This window comes from Aythya ferina, assembly GCF_964211825.1.
Source record: "Aythya ferina genome assembly, chromosome: 14".
Classification (NCBI taxonomy): Eukaryota; Metazoa; Chordata; class Aves; order Anseriformes; family Anatidae; genus Aythya; species Aythya ferina.
Window position 1 is genome coordinate 12771834 of NC_140312.1, and position 19111 is coordinate 12790944.

The 19111-nt window shown below is 54.2% G+C and overlaps 2 protein-coding genes across 2 annotated transcripts in view; one reads left to right on the forward strand and one right to left on the reverse strand.

The window, feature by feature from the left end:
- The window catches only part of DELE1 (DAP3 binding cell death enhancer 1), a 22530-nt gene extending 14299 nt beyond the window's left edge, over positions 1–8231 (forward strand). Inside the window, exons 10-12 of the mRNA XM_084535421.1 lie at positions 1687–1843; positions 2093–2354; positions 5816–8231. Coding sequence (XP_084391547.1) covers positions 1687–1843; positions 2093–2319 — 384 coding nt within the window. The 3' untranslated portion in view covers positions 2320–2354; positions 5816–8231. The remainder of the gene's footprint in view (positions 1–1686; positions 1844–2092; positions 2355–5815) is intronic.
- PCDH12 (protocadherin 12) lies at positions 5828–15199 on the reverse strand (the record flags this gene model as incomplete). The annotated part of the gene is made up of 4 exons (XM_084535420.1): positions 12175–15199; positions 11708–11802; positions 10649–10800; positions 5828–6192 (listed from the first exon to the last, which is right to left on the reverse strand). The coding sequence occupies exons 1-4, from the start codon at positions 15040–15042 to the stop codon at positions 5828–5830; spliced, it is 3480 nt and encodes a 1159-aa protein (XP_084391546.1). The 5' UTR covers positions 15043–15199.
- Between the last annotated feature and the right edge of the window lie 3912 nt (positions 15200–19111).

A 19111-nucleotide genomic window follows, 5' to 3' on the forward strand; every position in this document is an offset into this window, starting at 1 on the left:
ACTGACCGATGTCTTGGTGGTTTCAGAAACTGTCAGGGTGACTCTCAAATTTCTTTCCGTATGCACTCCTTTGTAGTTGTTAACACTGTTTCACCTGTGATTGTGCTGGCCACTCATAGTGTTGTAGGATCTTCTTTAATTCCTTACAATAAGTTCTATCCCTCTGAATGACATTACAACTACATCTACAACTCTTTAAAAAAAAAAAGAAGAAAACAAACACAAAAAATCATGGGTTCACTGTTTCTCAGGTTGTTGCTCTGTTCTGGAGCCACGGGGGTAGCTCTGACAAGCATTCTTCCAAACACAGCAGTGCTTCAGAGAACTGTGTTTTATTTTGGTTACCACTCTCCATTTCATCCTCCCTTATTTTATGGGAGCAACCACAGAACATAAAAAACATAAAGAGTGTTCTCGGAGAACTGAGTCAGACCTTCAGATTTCAAAGTGTATTACAGTCATATCTGCCATGCTAATTTGGGATTCTCCTCTCCTGGCGGTGGTCTTTGAGGTGTTCATCATGTAAGAGACCACTGTTGGAATACTTCATACTTATTTAATCCTGTGTCTTGTCACATCTGAAGTGTCAATCCTTCAGCATGTTTATCTCATCCCTAAAGATGTTTATTGCTGTCATAAACTGAGACTTGCAACATTCTGCAAAGCACCCACTCGTTGAGTTCTTTGCTTTCCTCCACCAGCTAGATCTCAGACAGCAACACTCGCAATATGTTCCTTTCTCATGGCTTTATTAAAACTTGCTACTTTTTTTTTTTTTTCAAAGCCCTATTTAGAACACTTTTCTGGCAGTCAGGCTATTCAAGTAATGTTTCTGTCTGTTTCACTGGAAAAGGTCTGTGTGACCACTAGCCCGTGTGGTCTTTTCGGTGTCTTCAGGAATGTCATCTTGTTTGTTTGCTATCTGTGAGACCCTTTTCCTCCCATTGGATCTAAAAACTAACGTGCACAGCTGACACGCAAACATATCCTGGGTTTGGATTTGACTGCTGACCCATCTGCAGCGACATCTCGAATTTCTGGTTCATTCTCAGCCATTGCATATGTCTGAGTAGTTCAGATGTTTTTTCTGTAATGCTTAGTTGCTTGACTTACCTTCTGCTGCTTAAGATTACTTCTGGAACATGATTGCATGGGGCTGAACAAGACACTGGCACACTGTTGTGTCGCAGGCCTGACGGACTGCGGGGCTGCCAAGGGGAATCTTCCAACCTTGGCAGCAAGCACCTCTGGCATTTGTTATGTTTTTACAAGACATCTGTGTGAACTGTGGCAGGGCAGTCCGCAGGGTGTGCTCACAGTTTGGGTGTGATCAGGATGTGGGTGCAGCGAGTCCTCTTAGCTCTGACCCCTGAGGCAATCTGGATGCTCCATGGTGACAGCTGTTCCTTTGTTCCGGTGACGCAGACCTGGACGTTGAAGGGAAATTGGTGACTTTAATTGGAAAGGGACAGGGAGGAGTGCAGTTGGAGGTATCTGGTAAGAAATTCTGCTTGACGATGTGCCCGTCAAGGGAAGGGACTAAATTACTGAAGATACAGTCTGAGGGACCAAAGGTAGAGGAGTAAATGTTGAAGATGGTGTTAAGGACTGTCTGTTCTCCTTTTGTGTGCTGTCGTCACTTCTCCATCATGCGGGGCTGATCACTGTGCTGTTTCCTGTGGCTAGGATGCCCAAAGCAGGTATCACGTGGGCGTTTGCTATGAGAAGGGCCTTGGGGTGCAGCAGAGCCTGGCAGAAGCGATGAGACACTATCGACAGTCAGCTGCTGCGGGGAACAGGAGCGCTCAGGAGAGGCTGCAAGTGATACAAGAGGAGATGAAAGGTACCGTGGGCAGCAGGTGAAGAGGGTTTGTTGGACTGCATCCTGCAGTGCCCCCTTAAAAGTGGGGCCCGTATCGCCAGAGAAATGGTGGCACGGGGCCATGGCAAAAACAAGTGCTTTTTACTAAAGGGGAGGGAGAACGTGCCTTTCTGGGTTGTTTTCACTTCTTACCAGCTATTTCCAGTCAAGTGGAGAAGCTGTTCCCATAATCTGATGCGTCATTAATATCTTCTTTTAATGCACTTGCAGATGTGCAAAGAAAGCATCCGTTCCCTTGCGGTATCCGAGCCTCTGCCTCCAGCCCCTGTTTCTGGGCTATGGAGCACATGCCTGCAGGTCTCCCCACCTCCCAGCCCGGACAATCTGCCCTCGCCCTGCCCCACTCCTGGAGCGCAGACAGACTCCACATGATGACGCTCAGCAGTGCAGAGTGGAGCCGTGCCCTGGGAAACAAGGTGACTCCGCTGGAGCTGTAGTGCTCGGAGACCCGCTGCTGCTGCTAGAGCAGTTGGTAAGTGAAACGAGGAGGCGGAAGGGAAGGTGGACGTGCTCAGTCTGTGTGGGACTGGGCACAGGGTAGTAATGAGTGGAGAGCACTTTCTGTTAATGGAACAGGAGCCGTTTCTAAATATAGGTGTTTTCAAAACAGACCTTGTGATATTTCCTGTGCCACCACATAGCTTGGCCCTCTACCTACCAACACAAGAACGTTTCTTATGCTCCTGCACTTCCATATGGAGCTACTGTGACTCCAAAGATGCCACAGTGGGTACGATTTGGGGCTATAATTCCAGTAGCCTTGCACATCTTTCACATGGTGTCTGAGTGAGGTTTACAAGCCACCATATGGTGATGCTGGCAACTAACTCTGTTGTGGGTCTGCAATCTCTGAGGCAATTTGATCTCAGTTCAAGGCTACGCTACCAGCACAATCTGGGCTTCTCTCCACACAGACATTGTAGCAGTTCAATCTGCTTTCAGACCTCGTCAAAGCGGTGGAAGGAAGAGAGTGAATTCTTGTTATTAGGGCACAGGTTTTTGTGGGATGCAATTGATGGATCCACCTGTGCTGGTGAAAATAACACTGTCTTCAGCCATTCCACGCCTTTGTCAGCGCCCTTCAGTCCCCAGTTATTATTCCTTCAGCTCTGGCACTGAGCTGCTCCCATGGGGACACCCCTTTGAGTCACAATGAGCAAGGTTTGCTTCAAAATGTATATCATACATGTTTGCTAAGCACGTCAGCTCATTTCTACCAAAGTGGATAAGGGATGCTCCCAGTGGGCAGTAGCCACTGTCAGGCAGGCAGAGGCAAGCAGCTGGTATGATAATTTCTTCCGCTGGGGCAGCTGAATCCGGAAAAAGACATTTGTCCACACAAGTTTAAACTGGTTCAAGGGCATCTGTACAAACTGTCCAGCTTCCTGTAGCTGTGTGGCTCTGGTGCTTTGTGTAGATCAGCCTCTGAAAAACAAAGGCAACGGCCCCATCCTGAACTTGCTGTGGTCTCCATTCAGCAAGGGAGGGGCACGGCGAGAGCTCAGTGCATCTGATAGCTCAGATTGTTCTTCTAGTCTGGTCTTTCTGCCTAGACCAAACTTTCTTAGACCATTTCCTTTATCAAGCAGGATACAATTAGCAGGAAATTCCTCGGGTGGATTTCCTATTCTGTGATAATCCACAGCATGCTTACGCAGTGGTCAGGACAGGATGGGGGTAAGGGATGGGGGGAGTTGAAAGCAGTTTGCAGAATCAGGAAATCAAACCCAGAGAGGAATTTGTCTCCTTTTAAATCTGCTTACCTTAATGTATTTTTGTGTAAAGATTGTCCTTTGAGAGGCACATCAAAGTAATGCACCAGAGGAATATGCAAGGCTGTGCCGTGTTTGTCCTCTGTGTGCATTCCCAAGATGCAGAGGAGTCCTGTAGGGCTGCATCTCCTCACAGTCACAGATACGCCACCCTCATAGCTTGCACAGCTGCATCTCAGTTAGAATTTGGCTCACTGTCATTGTTTTGGTGCAAGAGCCTGTTTTGTTTGTGAAACAAAACAGCAAGACATTTCTATTAGCATTGTGGCTGTGCAAGCACGCTGGGGTAAACCCATCAGTGTAATTTATTGCCAGAGATGGGGTCATCTGTAAAGCACTTCAGGGAAAATCCAAATACAACAGTGGGTATTTGGGGTATTAAGAAGTCCACCTGGGGAAATCTTACTATGTTGCTCTTGCTATTCGGTCCCAAGAGCAAGAAAAAAAAACAAAGAAGAAAAAAAAAAAAGAAAACTTATTAATTTACTTTTCTTTAAATTATGTGTGTGATTCTCTGCTGCTGTAGCTTGTGTATGTGCATGATAAAAGCAGGGCACGGTAACCTCCAGGTGCATGGGTAGGATGCTCTTGTGATGCTCCAGCTCATATCTGCTGGGTAGTGCTGCCCGTTCTTTTTCAACTTAGCAGTGAAGATGAGAGCTAAAAGTACTACCCAAAGGCACCTGATGCAACAGCCCCACTGTCAGCAAATTAGCTTTGGAGAAACTGCAGTACCTGTGGAGAGCTCAGTGCCGTATTTTTAACATAAAGATGCTGAGGGAAGGAAAGCAGTGTGTGTAAGGCACTGCTGGCCCTGCGCTGTGGTGGAGGGGAGGCTGGCAGCCCCTTCTCAGCACCTTTTGTAGGAAGCAGCGGTGCTGTGCGCTGTTAGCAGTGGAGGTGATGGCTTTACCCTCACTCCCACAGCGTGACTCTGCGCTCACCTGTGTAACCGCTTTGCCAGCATGCCCCAAGTTTGATCTGTGCTTTGTGTCTTAGTTGGAAGGCAAAAACTAAGGTACAGAGAAAAGAGTCCTGTGTGCGCATGACCCAGCTGTGCTTACCCGTGGTTTTCATTCTCCTAAAACTTCTCCTCCTCCCATACCCGTGTGCCACCCATGCACAGTTGCGTAAGCCTGCAGATCCACTCCCAGTGCTCATGCCCCTGTTGTCTTTCCGTTCTGAGAGCAAATCCCCACAGTTAAAGACACCTGTGTGTATGTCTTCCTCTTTTACTAAAATCTATGTCGTAGTGTTTCTACACATCCTATTAACCCAGAACAGTCTTACTGCTCACATACAGGTTTTCATTTTGATCTGCGTGTAAGATGGGTGAAGCCTGTGACTGAGTATTTCAAAACTGTTTTCACACTTCCCTTTTCCCAGTTTACCTTTGACAGACTCCAGCCATCTGTTGTCTGCTCCTGGGCAAGGACTGTGCTCCAAAATCCAGTGGCCTCAAGAGAGAGCAGGGAGAAAGGAAGTGTGGTCACCTAGTGCAGCCACAGGAGAGATGCCAAAGCAGATGTAGCGATCTTGAGGCATTTTACAATGCCAAACTCACAGTGGTAGAACTACAGAAGCTGAAAGCATTGGTGGGAGGCAACAGGCAGAACTCCCCTTTCTGAGCTGCCACTTCAGGCTTCCTGCAACCACAGCACTGTGTCAGCTAAACTGGACCCTGTTGCAGAGATGGTAGTGTAAGAAAAAAAAAACAATTTTATTTAAATAAGAACTGAGATCCTGAAGCCCAATTCTGCAGCATGCTGCAAAGTCCACGGCTGTGCTACTTTATGCTCTGTGGTGCACTGTCTGTAATCACGTGGATGAATCTGCGTTGTTCTCCGGTGTAATCTGACAAAGCCCCCTCTCTCAATCTGCCTGCCCTGGGAGGAGAGGGCCCTCCTGCTGTTGTGTGAGTGTGATTGTAAAGTGAAAGGGGAAGGTGGGAGGGGAGGAGGGCTAGGAAGGCAGGAACAGGCAGGGAGAAGGGAGCTACACAAGGTGAAGTCAGTCGTGGAGAAATTTGACGGGGTGAGGCAAAGGAAGAAATGTGCCTGTCATGATCAGTCTAGGCATGGATGGCACTGTGAACTTCTTAAAACACGCATGTGCACCCAAATACAGAACGCTGTGTTTGACTCTTGTCTCCTTGTCACAGCCACCAAGCTGCCTACAGAACGGGAGCGCTGTCATCCAGTCCAAGGCTCTTCCCACGTGCTGACAGCTGCCGCAGAAGCCCTGAGCCTGTTTCGTTGTGGACTTGGACCTTCTGGGACAGAATCATTTCAAAGAGGGTGCTCATTTCTGAAAGGAAAGTGCTGGCCAGTCTTGTCCCAGCAGTGTTTGAGTCAGCCCCAGCCCCTTTGCCAAAGGTCTCAAAGGTCCGTGGTTTCTCCTGCCTCGCAGCTTCCTCGTCCTGAGGTGAATGCAGAGAGTCAGGGGAGAAGACGTTGTCCTTGTAGCTGCCGGCGAGTGGCAGGGAGAGCCGTGCCACCCATGCCGGGTCAGCAGCCGTCAGCCTCTTGAGGGCCAGCTCTGGAGGGAGTGAAAACAAGAAGTGTTGGTGAGACGTGTGGCAGAGGAGATCAAAGGAGAAGAAAACGAGAAATGAGGAGACTTCCTGAGATCCGATGTTACAGGACTGATTGTAAGCAAATCTAGGGATAGGCTACCAGCAGCATCACTCAAACCAGCAGCTTAAAAACCAAGCAAACTAGAATAGTTTTAAAACAACTGTGTTTGTTTTGCTTTTAAATATAAGAACCATTAGGATCCCTCTGAGTTCCCATTTGTTGCGGTTTCAAGTGGCACTTCACTAAATTGTTAGCAAAGCCAAAGAAAGTGAAGGTTCGGGACTAGCTAAAGGGGAGACAACAGCAACGGAAAGCTTTCAAGGGGGAAGTGTCAAACAGAAAAATGGTCACTAGTGGACTTCCCTTACCGGTCACTCAAGAGTGGGAATTTGCTGCTAAGCAGTCAGATTGAGACCGAAAAGAAGTGGGTTAGTGTGAAAACTAATAACAGAACCGGAATGAAATTCTGAGTTATCAAACGCACAGCTGGGTGGTTGAGGACTAGTAACAAAAAATTGAGCTATAACGTATTTGTTCATCAATTGGAAACAGATGAGGAGCAGTGGGAGCCTGGTGTGGGCGTTGGCTGCAGGCTCATTAATGTCCCAGTAATGTGATTCTGCCCTGAAATGGGCAAATGAAATGATACAATGTGTTGGTCAAGATATTCCCTGTTGGCATAAGGACATATCTGCGGTATTGTTATTAGGTCTGGCAAGACCTGATTAGGAGAATTACATACAAATCTGATTATCCATCCCTGGGAAAGAGGATCTGAAATGACAGAAGTGCAGAGAAAAACTGTTGAGATGAAACCAAGAGCAAGTCTGAGCTTACAAGATGGACACCCCAAGAGGTAGGGTTGCTTAGCCTGAGGAAGCAAACGCTCACTGGGGATTTGACTGCAACCTGCTATTATTTTGATGAGATAAGCACCAACAAAGGAAATCGCTATGCTTAAAATAGTGTTGGCAAAAGAAGAAATGATTAAAAGTGTCCGTGAATAAACATATACTGCAAATTAAAGGAAGGACCCCGTAGCAGAGTGAGCCTGGAATATCTTCCCCATCAGACGACAGGAAAGGAAGTGGGGATTCTTGTTTTCAAGGTAGAGCTTTGCAGTTGATAAACAGGCTCTGACGTGGTACGTGGGAGCTGCTGTCCAGCCCCGCACTGATTCATCCCCAAAGCTAACGAACCCCTGGAAGGGGCAAAGTGACAAGCAGGTTTGTGAAACACTCAGAGAGCAGGGAAACAACTGGTGTCTGCTAACACAGCACAGGATACCCCGACAGTCCCAGTCAGAGGGCAAGGCTTGGTGTCGTTATGTCAGTGAGAGCTGCATAATGACTATAAGGTGACCTCAGAAAGCAGGGTCCCCGTTCTCCTGCACTTCTGCTGTTTCTGGAAGGTAATCGATAACCAGCCAGAGCCGGGGACGTGTGGTCCTCGTCTGTGGCTGGTCAGCCAGCAAGACAAGTCTCCTTCCTCCATGTAGTTATCGTTTTTCTCTGAAACAGAATTGTGCCTCAGGGTGCTTGGGGTGAGGGGAGGCTGGGAGTGAAAACCTGATACAGAGAGAAAGGTAGATACAATGCTTAAATTTCGTTTCAGTGGAAGCCGCAAAATTCTTACATCTTGGTAAACTCTCAAGCCTTCTTTCTGCGATCTCAGTATTTCCTCTCAGTCACAGCGACTGTTCCTTAAGAGATCTCCCAAGCATGCTGCAGCCCCGTGTGTTTGCTTTAAAACAGTGCAGTTCTGTCCTCCACAGTCTGCAAGAAGCCACCAAATCCACTGAGCAGCGTGATGCTTCAGCTCGGGAGCGGGGCACACAGCAGCGTGCTCACAGCAGGGAGAGCTGAGACTGTTGGCTGATCGCCCCAGCCCCTGTGGCCATGAAATCTTGTAATTAGGTATGTTTAATTTGACCGATAACTCCTCCTTGCCTTATTTTAATGGTGTGTTGTTTTATAATCAATAAAGATGTATCTTTTTCCAGCCATGGAGTGCTCTGTTTCGCTGCTAGGGGAGAGGTGCTGACAGCAGCTCCGAGCCAAGCCGGCAGCTCGGTGCTCGCGGTGCAAACACCCAAAGAGCCGGCGGGGCCCGACCGCTCGCGCAGCTCTCCCCCCGCTGTGAGTAACACAAAGGCCCAGACAGCCTCAGCCAGCTGCTACGATACTTTGAGCACAAGCAATGCTTCCTTCCTCCCTCCTTCAGGATGCAAGTCCATTTCTCTGTTTACAGTGGTGGGGAAGAAGGAAGGAGTCCAGCAGCTCCGTCGTCTGCGCTCCGTTGCCTTTTTGGGAAGGTCTGGGCTCACGGTTAAGATTATTTTTCAACACAGAAGCAGCTCGGCCTCTTTTATCACGTCCAGCACTGCCGTGTGGGCAGGAAGCTATGCTGGCATAGCCTCAGCATGCACCAGTCCTGTTTACTGCAGAATTGGAGTAATTTGGCAATACTTTATCAAATCCAAGAAGAATGGGAAATGCCCCTGTACGGCTCCGCATGGCCATAGCTCAGATTGTCTGGGACGCAGGGTGCTACCTGCTTTTAGGGCTGGATGGGGACAGGTCTGAGCCCCTCACTGGGGCTCAGCAGAGCCGTGGGCTGGAGCTGGGCAGCCTGTGCCTGCCTGCCCCACGCTGCTGCCCTTCAGAGCCGAGGAGGCCAGCGGCTCTCGTCTCACCCAGCCCTGCTTCTTCTGCTCCTCGCTGGAACAAAAGGGCAGGAAGGCAGCAAGCAGCTCCCTCTGCACGGCAGCACAGAGGTGCCCGTGGCTGGAGGTAGAGCAGAATTTACTGCAGTCGCTCCCTGGTTTACTTCACTGGGTGCTAAAAGCCTGCTCGCAGGTGGCGTGGAGAGTACATAAACCAGTGTTATAAGCTGAGCATAAAACCATAACATGGCAGGCCATAAACAGTCCTGAAGAGCACCAAAGGCAGCTAATAACCTTTTTGCTAATCAGTGGGCTTGGAGAGCTCGAATGAAAGGACCAAAAGCTGTGAAAGGACCAGGGAAGGTGAGGCCACAGCAGCAAACCTCAATGAATTCTTCATGCCTACACTTGCTGCGGAGGAGCACGGAGGCTCCACAAAGAAATCTCTGCTGCAGGACGTGAGTCAGACAAACTCTTTCAAATGGAAATGCCAGTGGAAGAGATTTAGAACAAATCAATAAAAGGAACATGCAGACGATGTCAGGCCCAGATGGTATCCACCTCAGAGTGCTAGAGGAACTCAGATATGAAATTGCCTGGCTTATTAGCTGATGTTCGTTAACTACCGCTTCAAATGAAGGCAGTATCGGAGGAACAGAAGGTAGGAATGGTGACATGAGGTTCTGAGCTCATAAAGGTGGGCCTAGTCTGGGCAGGTTCACGGAAATTATTCTATATGAGCAGGAAGCTGAATTCCTGTTACACAGGCAAGAACTGGCATGGCATTTGCAAGACCGTGTTTTCCAAATTTCCTCCAAATTTCTTGCTGTATTTGAAGGAGGTAGGTGAGGAGTCCTGGCTGACAGGGGACACCTGAGCTTTCAGAAGAGCACCAGGCAGGCTCGCAGAGGTCCTGAGCTGTGCTCTGCATTAACCTGAATTACCAGCCAGGCTGTGAGAGGGACTAATGCGAGTTAAAAGCTAGGAAGCAAGAGCAGGAATAAATCTTCCCCATAAAGAGAGGTCATTACTGGAGTCCCAACAGAAAGTCTGAGACCTGCGCTTCTCACCAGTCATAACTGATGCGGAGCAGTGGCTGGTGGTGGTGCCGATCCCACTGAAATACCCCAAAGAGGGCAAAGTGAGGAGTTGCTGAAGGCCCCAACACCCTGTGACATGAGCAAAAAAAGGCTGGTGGGGTTTCTGTGCCCCCCTCTGTTGGATGGCTGGCACGGGGAATGACTCCTCGTGTACTGCTGACTCCCCCCATGCAGAGGAGGGATTTGGGGTGAGCAATTCAGTAGGAGCTTGGGCAGGAAGGGAATGAAGACCAAACCAGAAGAGAACTTAAACCACCAGTGCAGGTGAATCCTAACCACTGCGCGCAATTCTGCTCGCCACATCTCAACAAATAACAAAACAAAGCAGTGAGAATGTAGAAAATAACCAGGATGGTAACAGATGAGACCAGAGCCGTTCAGGCTGGTAGGAAAGAGGTGCCTGATGGGGCTCAGGGGGTCTAGAAGGTCCCAAAGGGCTCGGGAAGCACAGCTCTTCTCCTTTCTCACTCTGCATGGACCAGAGGACTCTAACACAGAGGCTCTCGGGTCAGCGTGGATGCAGAGATTGCGCATAGCAAAAAATGCCACATGCCAGCTGCTGCCATCTATGCGGGGCTGGCGTGTTCCCTGGGGACATCCCGCCAGCCCCAGCGTGCCCCCAGCTCACACTGAAAGCGATGAGGCCACCTCACCTGCCTGTGGCTCCAGGAGGGTCTCCAGCTCCTCTCCCACCAGCTGCGGCACCGAGAGGTCGAAGCCGCTCTCCGAATCGCGGTCCTCGGCCTCGCTCTCGCCGTGCCCGCTGTCCTTTGTGCTCAGGCAGTCAGCATCCAGCCCCGCAGCCCTGCAAGGGTCCCAAAATGCTCAAGTCAGGCTTTTGCTCCTGCCTTGCCTGCTGTTTTGGAGGTTGTGGTCTCAATACCCCATGAAGCGACCTCGAGGTGGGGTGTGGGCACTGTTCTCCTGCTGCCCGTCACCCACCAGCTCCATTCACCCCGTCCAGCTGCAGGTGGCCCCCCAGCTGGGTCAGCCAAAGCTTGCAGCTTTCTGAAATGCCACTTTTGCTATCATTTTAGTCTGAGGTGTGTTTCTTTTTAAGCATGTGAGCAAAAGCATAGAGATCAGGGGTGCCACGGAGCCCCTGAAAATTGGGCTCCAGCTGGGTGCTGGGCTATACATGGGGCTGCTCCACATTTCTTGCTCAGGAGGGTTTCTATCCTTCTGCAGGGGGATCCCGAGCTAACAGGCAGCTGCTGGCCCTTCCCCATGAATTCGGAGCAGCTGCCCATGTGCAGGACGGGGCAGGGAGCATCACAGCCCAGGGCAGGTCTCCCTCCCTCACCCTCCAGATGGAGCTGGTAATAAGAAAGGTGGAGAAAGCTGAGTCTGCCCCTGGCCTGGGCAGGAGGGGACGTGGGATGTGGTGAGGCAGTGAAAAATTCTGGCATTTCACCCACAGATAGCAACACCATTGCACCTTTCCATTGTGCTTCAACACACCGGTGTTCCCCCAGCAAGGACAGGCAGATGGTTTGTGGCCAAGGAGGAGCTCATGTGGGTGTGGAAGGAGCTGCCAGAGGTGCCCCAGAGCATCCCCAGGAGGGAGCTGGTAGCCACACCAGCATGGAGGTGGGAGCAGAGGAGCACAGCCACCTCCCGAGGCAGGAGCTGCCTCCCTGCCCCATTGCTTGTCCCATCTCGGGTCAATGAAAACGGGGCGAGCTGGTGCTGGGGCTGAGAGCAGACCTTACCTGCTGCCGTTCTTGGCCGTGTACTTGTTTCCCCTGTGGTTTGTTTTGGGCTGGAACTGGCCCTGGTGCAGCAGAGACAGCAGCTGAGAGATTTGCTGTAAGGCAGGAAAAGCCTGTTGAGCCCTGCGAACACCGCTCAAGCTGCTTCCTGCCAGGATGTCCCCTCCGAACCGCGCCACCTTTTTATAGCGTTTCCTCCTCCTGCAGATGGTTCGGCATCCCCACGCGGGGGAAAACAAGGCACCGAGCTGCTCACCTAGCCTGGAGCTTCCCTTGTGCCCCTGCCCCTGGCCCATGGGGTTGTCCCCTCCTCCCCATGCCCGGTGCCCTCCACCCCAGCTCCCTGCATGTCCTGGTGGGCATCTGGAGACCCCCCACCATCCCCTGCACTTTCCCAGCCCACCCCCAGGGTTAGGCAAGATTCTGGGGGTCTCCACACCTCCAGCAAGACGTGGAGCATCTCCTACCTGCACCGGGGCCGACTCCATGGCGAACTCCCCGTTGGGGCTCTGCTCCGCCAGGGCCACCAGTGAGAGCCGGACCAGACTCCTGAGGATGTGCTGGTGGGGAGGGGGCTGCCCCGGTCCCTGCGGCGTGGTGCCTGCTGGCTGGGGTGGGGACAGTGGGGACTCTCCCAGCAGTGGCTTCTCCGAGCCTTCACCACGCGGCGGGACGTCCGGGGGGCTCACGGGTGCATTTTTGGGTCTGTGGGGCTGGCAGGGCCGGCGCTGCATGACGGCGAGGTTGAACATCCCTTGCTCCTCATCCGAGTCCTTCGAGGTCCTCTGGTTTCTCAGGGTCCTGTAGAGAGTGGGGGTGAGGTGGAGGGGAGGCTGCGGGGAGCCCTCTGGGCAGGGCTGGAGGGGCTCAGCACCCCGGGGCCGGCCCCGCAGCGCCGGGACCAGGTGGATGTCGGCCTTCTGGATCTGCCGGGGCGGCTTCTTCAGCTGCTGCTGCCTGCGGGCGTCCTCCGCCTCCCTGCAGTTGTAGGCCATGCCGTCCTTCTTCTCCTTGCTGCGCAGGGACAGGGTTAAAGCCGAAAGGAGGAGGCACCCGCCCAAGAGAGCGGCCAAGCAGATGACAGCCACCACGGGCGGGCTCAGCCGCCCCAGCTCCCAGGCGGAGATTTTGGAGAAGGCCCCATGGCGTCGGAAGAGGAGCCGCACCCGCGCCTGGGTGTGCAGGGGCTCGTCCCCGCCGTCGCTCACCCTGATGGCCAGGTCCCACTGGGTGCCAGCGAGGCTGGTGGCGTTGGTGGCATTGAGGAAGAGCTGCCCTGAGAGCGGATCCAGCATGAAGAGCCCTGCACCGTCCCCGCCCACGAGGTCAAACCTCAGAGCCCCGTTGGGACCAGAGTCTCCATCCCTGGCCACCACAGTGAAGAGGAGGGGAGTGTCAGAGCATGACACCGGCGTGGCGTTGGCCACCGCTGTCCCCAGGGTGCTCCCGTTCCCGGGGGTCACCCAGACGCACCCCATCTCAGTGCCGATCAGGAAGGACAGCGTGGCCGCACCGCCCACCAGCGCTGGCTCGGTGACAACGGGCGCGTTGTCGTTCTGGTCAAGCACAGCCAGCCGGACAGAGACGTTGGAGGCCAGCCTGGGGTGGCCGCCATCCTCCGCGGTCACCAGGAACTCCAGGCTGCTCATCTGCTCGTAATCAAAAGCTTGGAGGGCAAAAACCTCCCCGGTGGTGGGGTCGATGGAGACCAGACCTGAAACCGAGGTGTCCCGGATGCTGTAGGTGATCTTCCCGTTGAAACCCAGGTCGGGGTCAGTGGCACGGACGCTGAGCAAAGAGGTCGGTACTTCGCCGTTCTCCTCCACGGTGCTCTCGTAGGCGGCCCTCTCGAAGGAGGGGGCGTTGTCGTTGACGTCGCTGATGCAGATGGTGAGGTGCTTCAGCACGGCCAAGGAGCGCTCGCCCTGGTCCCGTGCCACCAGTGTCAGGTTGTACTCGGCACGCAGCTCCCTGTCCAGCGCCGCGCTGGTCATCAGCAGGTAGCTGTGGCTGTTGGTCCTCTTCAGCCTGAAGTGCTCGTCCCCGGGGCTCAGGGAGCAGTGCACCCGCCCGTTGTTCCCCGAGTCGGGGTCGCTGGCCGTCACCAGGGCCACGAAGCTGTCTTTGGGGACAGCTTCCGAGAGCACGGGCGCCTGCGCCGCCCAGGTGACGTGGACGTCGGGCGCGTTGTCGTTGACGTCCAGCACTTGGACCAGGATCTTGCAGTGTGCCGGGATGGGGTTGGCGCCCAGGTCCCTGGCCTGCACGTCCAGCTCGTAGGCGTGGGTCTCCTCGTAGTCCAGCGGGCGCTTCAGGACCACTCTGCCCGTGCGGGCGTCGATGCCGAAGGCGCTCAGCACCTCCAGGGGCGCGTGCTTGCTGAGGCTGTACTCGATCTCCCCGTTGGGACCCTGATCGGGGTCGGTGGCCGTGACCGTCACCAGGAGGGTCCCGGGTGGAGCATCCTCCCGAACCTCGACTGCCAAAGAGCTCTCTGCGAACACGGGGCTGTTATCATTGGAGTCGAGGACGATGACTTTAATTAAAGCGGTACCTGACTGCGGTGGCTCCCCATGGTCAGCAGCCGTCAGCACGAGGTCAAAGGAGGAGTGCAGCTCCCGGTCCACCTCTTTAACCACAACGAGCTCGGCATGCTTTGTGCCATCAGAGCTGGAGACGACATCCAGTGCAAAGTGCTCGCTGGGGGACAGCGTGTAGGAGCAGCGTGCGTTGGGGCCAGCATCAGCATCCAGGGCTCGGTCCAGCGGGATGCGCGTCCGCAGCGATGCGCTCTCCGACATCTCCAGCTCCAGCTCGGGCGTGGGGAAGCGGGGCGCGTTGTCGTTGATATCTAGCACTTGGACCTCCACGTGGATCAGAGCCAGCTGCTGGGCGGCCAGCACATCGAAGGAGACCCAGCAGGGATCGCCGTGCCGGCACAGCTGCTCCCTGTCCACCCGCCCGGCCGTGCTCAGCTCACCGTCCGCACTCCCCACACGCAGCGGGAACCCCCCGGGGCTCTGCAGCAGACGGAAGCTTTCCTCCATTTCACCACTCTCACCCCACTTGAAGTGCTCGGCCAACGTCCCTATCACCGTGCCCTCCGGCACCTCTTCGTACAGCCGGTATTGCACCGTGAACGTGGCCACCTCCTGAGCATCAGCGGAGAGGAAGAGGTACCACCAGAAGGCCGGGAGCTGCAGAGCGGAGCGACCCAGCAGCAGCAGCCCGCTGACGATGCCCACGGCCCCGCCGCTCCGGCCAGCAGCCACGGGCTTCCCCGGCTGCCTCCGCATCCCCGAACGGACCTCAGGGCACGCACGAAGCCGCCACATCTTCTCCCGTTGCCGAACGCCACTCACCAGCTGGGAAGGAGCAAGAAGAGCACAGAGGTCCGGAGGCTGCCCCCTGCCCTGCCATCACCCCGGGACGGGCGGCGGAGCATCGCGGGCTGGGACGCCGTGACGGGGAGCAGAGGGACTGCCACCACCGCCGCCCGAGAGCGGTGTCCGGCGGCGGGAGGTGGACCGGCCGTGCTTCCTATGGAAACCCCACCTACAGGAAAAGGGAGGCCCGGGTCAGCACAATGCTGGTGGGGTGGGGGCTCGGGGGGCAGCACAGCGAGGTGTGGGGATGTGCTTTGCTTTCAGCCTGCAGGGACCACCGCTGCGGTCACCTGCAAAACATGCAGTGCATTACAGCCAGCCAAACCCACCCGCGAGCTTCAGGAAGCTCCTTGCAAGGACCAGAGGTGATGACCGTCTTCTGCTCTTGCATCACCCTAAAAGCTTCTTCCCCATGCCATCAGGTTTCTGGCTTTCCCTGATTTATTTTATTTTTTTTCCAAATCCAGCCTGCCACCCCCAGTCCTCACACTGCCTTTTGCTGTTGGTTTCAAGGGCAATGTGCCCACACTGCATTTTTCAGCCTGTGGCTTCTGAGTGCAACCCTGCTCCGTTTTCCCTTGGGCACTCAGGGTGACACTCAGTGCCACTCACCCACAAAACCCACACCCGTCCCGCTCTGGCACAGCTCAGCCGTGGCACCAGGACCTCACGATGCTGGTCCTGGGCTCAGCCCCAGCTGCAGGTGACCTTCGCCGGGTCATTTCCCTTCTTTGTGCAGTGGCTTCCTCCTCGGCTAAAGGAGGCAAAGCCACGGGCTCTGCCACAGGGATGCTCTAGGGCACGGGAGGAGCGGACGTCCCGCGGCCCCCACGTGGCTTTGGGTGGGCGGCAGGGAGGGGGCAGCTTCCTGCTGGGGGCTTCAGGACCTCCATGGCCTCAGGAACAAGCCCCTGCCGTGACCCTGACCCGTGGGGACATCAGCAGAGGTGGGGCTGCAGGACGCTGCCAAAGCATTGCTGGGCTGCAAACCGTGCTGGCCGTGCCTTGGAGGAAGGCAAGCAAAGGAACGCAAACAAAAATAGGGAAGAAAAATGGGGGATGAGCCGAGACGTGCCGGGAGCACCGCCAGTGAAATAAGAATTGGTGCTAACAATGGAAGTTTTCCTCCCACTTTTCCTTCCTGTCCGCACGCAGGCAGGTTCCCAGCTTGCAGGTGCTCCGAGACCTCCGCAGCCTGCTTTGTGTCTCCAGGCTCCAGCCTTCTCCCCTGGGAGCCTGGCTGCCCTACAGCCTTCCATTCAGAGCCCACAAAGAGCACCGGCTGCGCTCAGTTATTGCACAATGCTGGAGGTGCCCAAAGCAGGCACTAATGCCATTTACTGGTGCAAAAACCCAGCTCCTCTGCAGCTTCCCCCTCTGAGCCCTCCAGGCTCAGCAAACAGCCATGGGGACCCCGGGGGGACCCCAACCCCCCAGAACTTCACCCACAGCACGCGGCAGATCCCAGCCTGACCACATTCATTCAGACTTCACGGCAGCTTCCAAATATTTGCTGTTTGGGGCTGGGGTGGCGGTGGCTGCGGGCCACACGCTGTACGTGGTGCTCGGAGGCTGTCACAAGGTGCTGGACGTCATCTCGTTAATTCCTGCCCAGGTATCTCGCCCCGGGATAAAGCCTCCTCTGGGCAGCCACCAGCCCAGCATGTTTCTGACGTGCAGAAACCAGCCAGCAGGTCCAGTTTCACCAGATCACCAGGAAAGAGCTCAGGAGCTGGTTTTCCCCAGCTCCCTGGCTGTAGGCACCTGTGGTCATGCACAGCCCGCAGGAGGGGTCTGCCCCGCTCCGGCGTGGTGGGAGGGAGGCAGGTAAAAGCCCGGGGTCAGACACATGAGTCGTTTTTCTCATAAGGAAGAGGAAATCAAAATGGAAAAGAAAATTTCCCATCAGAGTGAAAAATGACATCAGAAGAGAGGAGTTTAGAAATAACATCAATCAAAGGAGAGCTCATAATGAACACGGCTAAAGAGGTCCCCAGATTCGGCCTCGTTAGGATGCTCGGGGCTTCACCTTATCCAGGGGGCCATTTCTGGGGGAGCAGGACTTGTTCTCTCTGCTCCGCTGTGGGGGAAAAAGCCTGAGGACAGGGAGGTCACAGAGATGGAGCACACCTCGAGGTGGGACGCTGGCTCCAAACCCGGGGCATTGTGCATGCAGCACGGCTGCAAGGACGGGGCAAAGAAATGCATGGCTGCTCCCAGGGACCTTTCCTGGGAGAAGGAGGCGATTCCCCCTCGCACCCCATGGGAGCTGGGCAACCCTCGGGGGGCTCTGCCTTTCCACGTGCCCACCTTCCCCCTAAAAGCAGAAGGAGAAGGAGGTGGCCACACGCCACCTGCCCAAGCCTCCTGCTCCCATGGGGTCTGCTTTGGGCTGGCTCACCCGGGATCCCAACTTCTCACATCCCTCCTGGAGCAGCCTTCACCACCTCTCCCTGCAGCCTCGTCCCAGGAGGGCCCAAATTGAGCCCATCCCAACCCAGGCTGCCCCCAGGGGCTGGGGACAGGGGACACAGAAGGGGCCGGGGGAGGGGGGACAAGGACACCGTGCGCTGCCTGCAGGGCGCGCAGCCGCCGCCAGAGCCCACTGCTGCTCCGCGCTGCGCTGCCAGCGGGCAGAGAGCCTCGGAGGGGCCCGCAGGGCTCCCCCTGCAGCGGGTGGACGCCCTAATTAGCAGGGAAATTGCAGGAGGAGTGGGCAATCGCTAATGAGACCCCGGCTCTGCGAAGCGCAGCCAGTGGCTAAGTGCACAGGCTCAGCCAGGATGCTCCTGCAGCTCCCCTGCGCAGAGGGAAGGAGAATTGCTGCTGCTCTGTGCTCCTAAAAAGATTATTAAGGAGGGGAAGAAAGTTAGAAGCAGAACAAATTGGAGCAAGCTCAGTGTTTGAACAGAGGGTAATGATGTTGGGATGATTTGCATGCACCGCTTCCGCCGCCTGAGAACCCCGACGTGTTTTATGAATTCTTGCACTACAGCAAGCAGGTCTGTGGGCAGGTAACGGCTGAGCTGGCCAAAGATAAAAGAGGAGAATCTGTAAGAGTGGCTTTTTATTGTGTAGGAGAAAGAAATGAGAAGCTGGGTTAAAGTATAACCATTGGTGTCCTTCTGGAGAAGAAAATTGGCAAAAGATTGTTGCTTATAGGAGCTCATTTGTTATTGAGTCCTACAGTAATTCTTAACTCTTCTCTAATTCCTCCTGTATTTCAAAAAGTTATACATAAATACCTGTCTGCAAATGAAATTCCCAGAAAAATACTCTGAAGGCCATAGCTTCAATGCTGGATCTTCCCAGCACAAGTCCATACAGGAGCAGGGGCTGCTGGGCTGGACTGGGGGATCTGAGCCCAGGACGAGCACAGGAGAAAACTGAGCCCCATCAGAGCCCCTGTTCCGCTGCCAGTTCTGTTTGCTTTCAGTCTGACAGCCTGAAATACCTAAGCACCAGCAAAGCATTTGGAAAAGGTGGAGGTTCCCCAGCTCCTCAGCTGCGCAAGTGATAGATCTAGGCCAAAGCACGCTGTAAGATAAATCAGATCTTCACAAGTCCTGAGCGGCTGCAAATCGATGAGTTTTAGTGATAATTATCCATTTTATCTTCCTCCTTATTAATATTCAAGTGATTCTCGATCTTCACAGATGCAGTGTTTGGGTGCTGCAGTTGTCCTGCTGTGGGAGCCGTGACGAAAGCTCCCATTTCTCCGATCAAAGACTTTACCAAAGCCGTTCCCTGCTCCCCAGGGATAAAACCACAAAAGCTGGGCGCTGACACAGCGATGGGCACTTGGATGGGTGACACCACCTGAGCCCATGGGGTAACCTCAGTGTAAATCTTGTGGCCACTGTGAAGGTTTTTCTTGATCTCATCACCTGCTCCTTGCCCCTGATGCAGGTGAGCACCAGGACTAACACTACTGGCAGACATCATTTAAAGAGATGTCCCTGGAAGGTCGTTAGCTCTTCAGGTGTTGTTAATTAGAGATGTATAAATTGAAAAATAA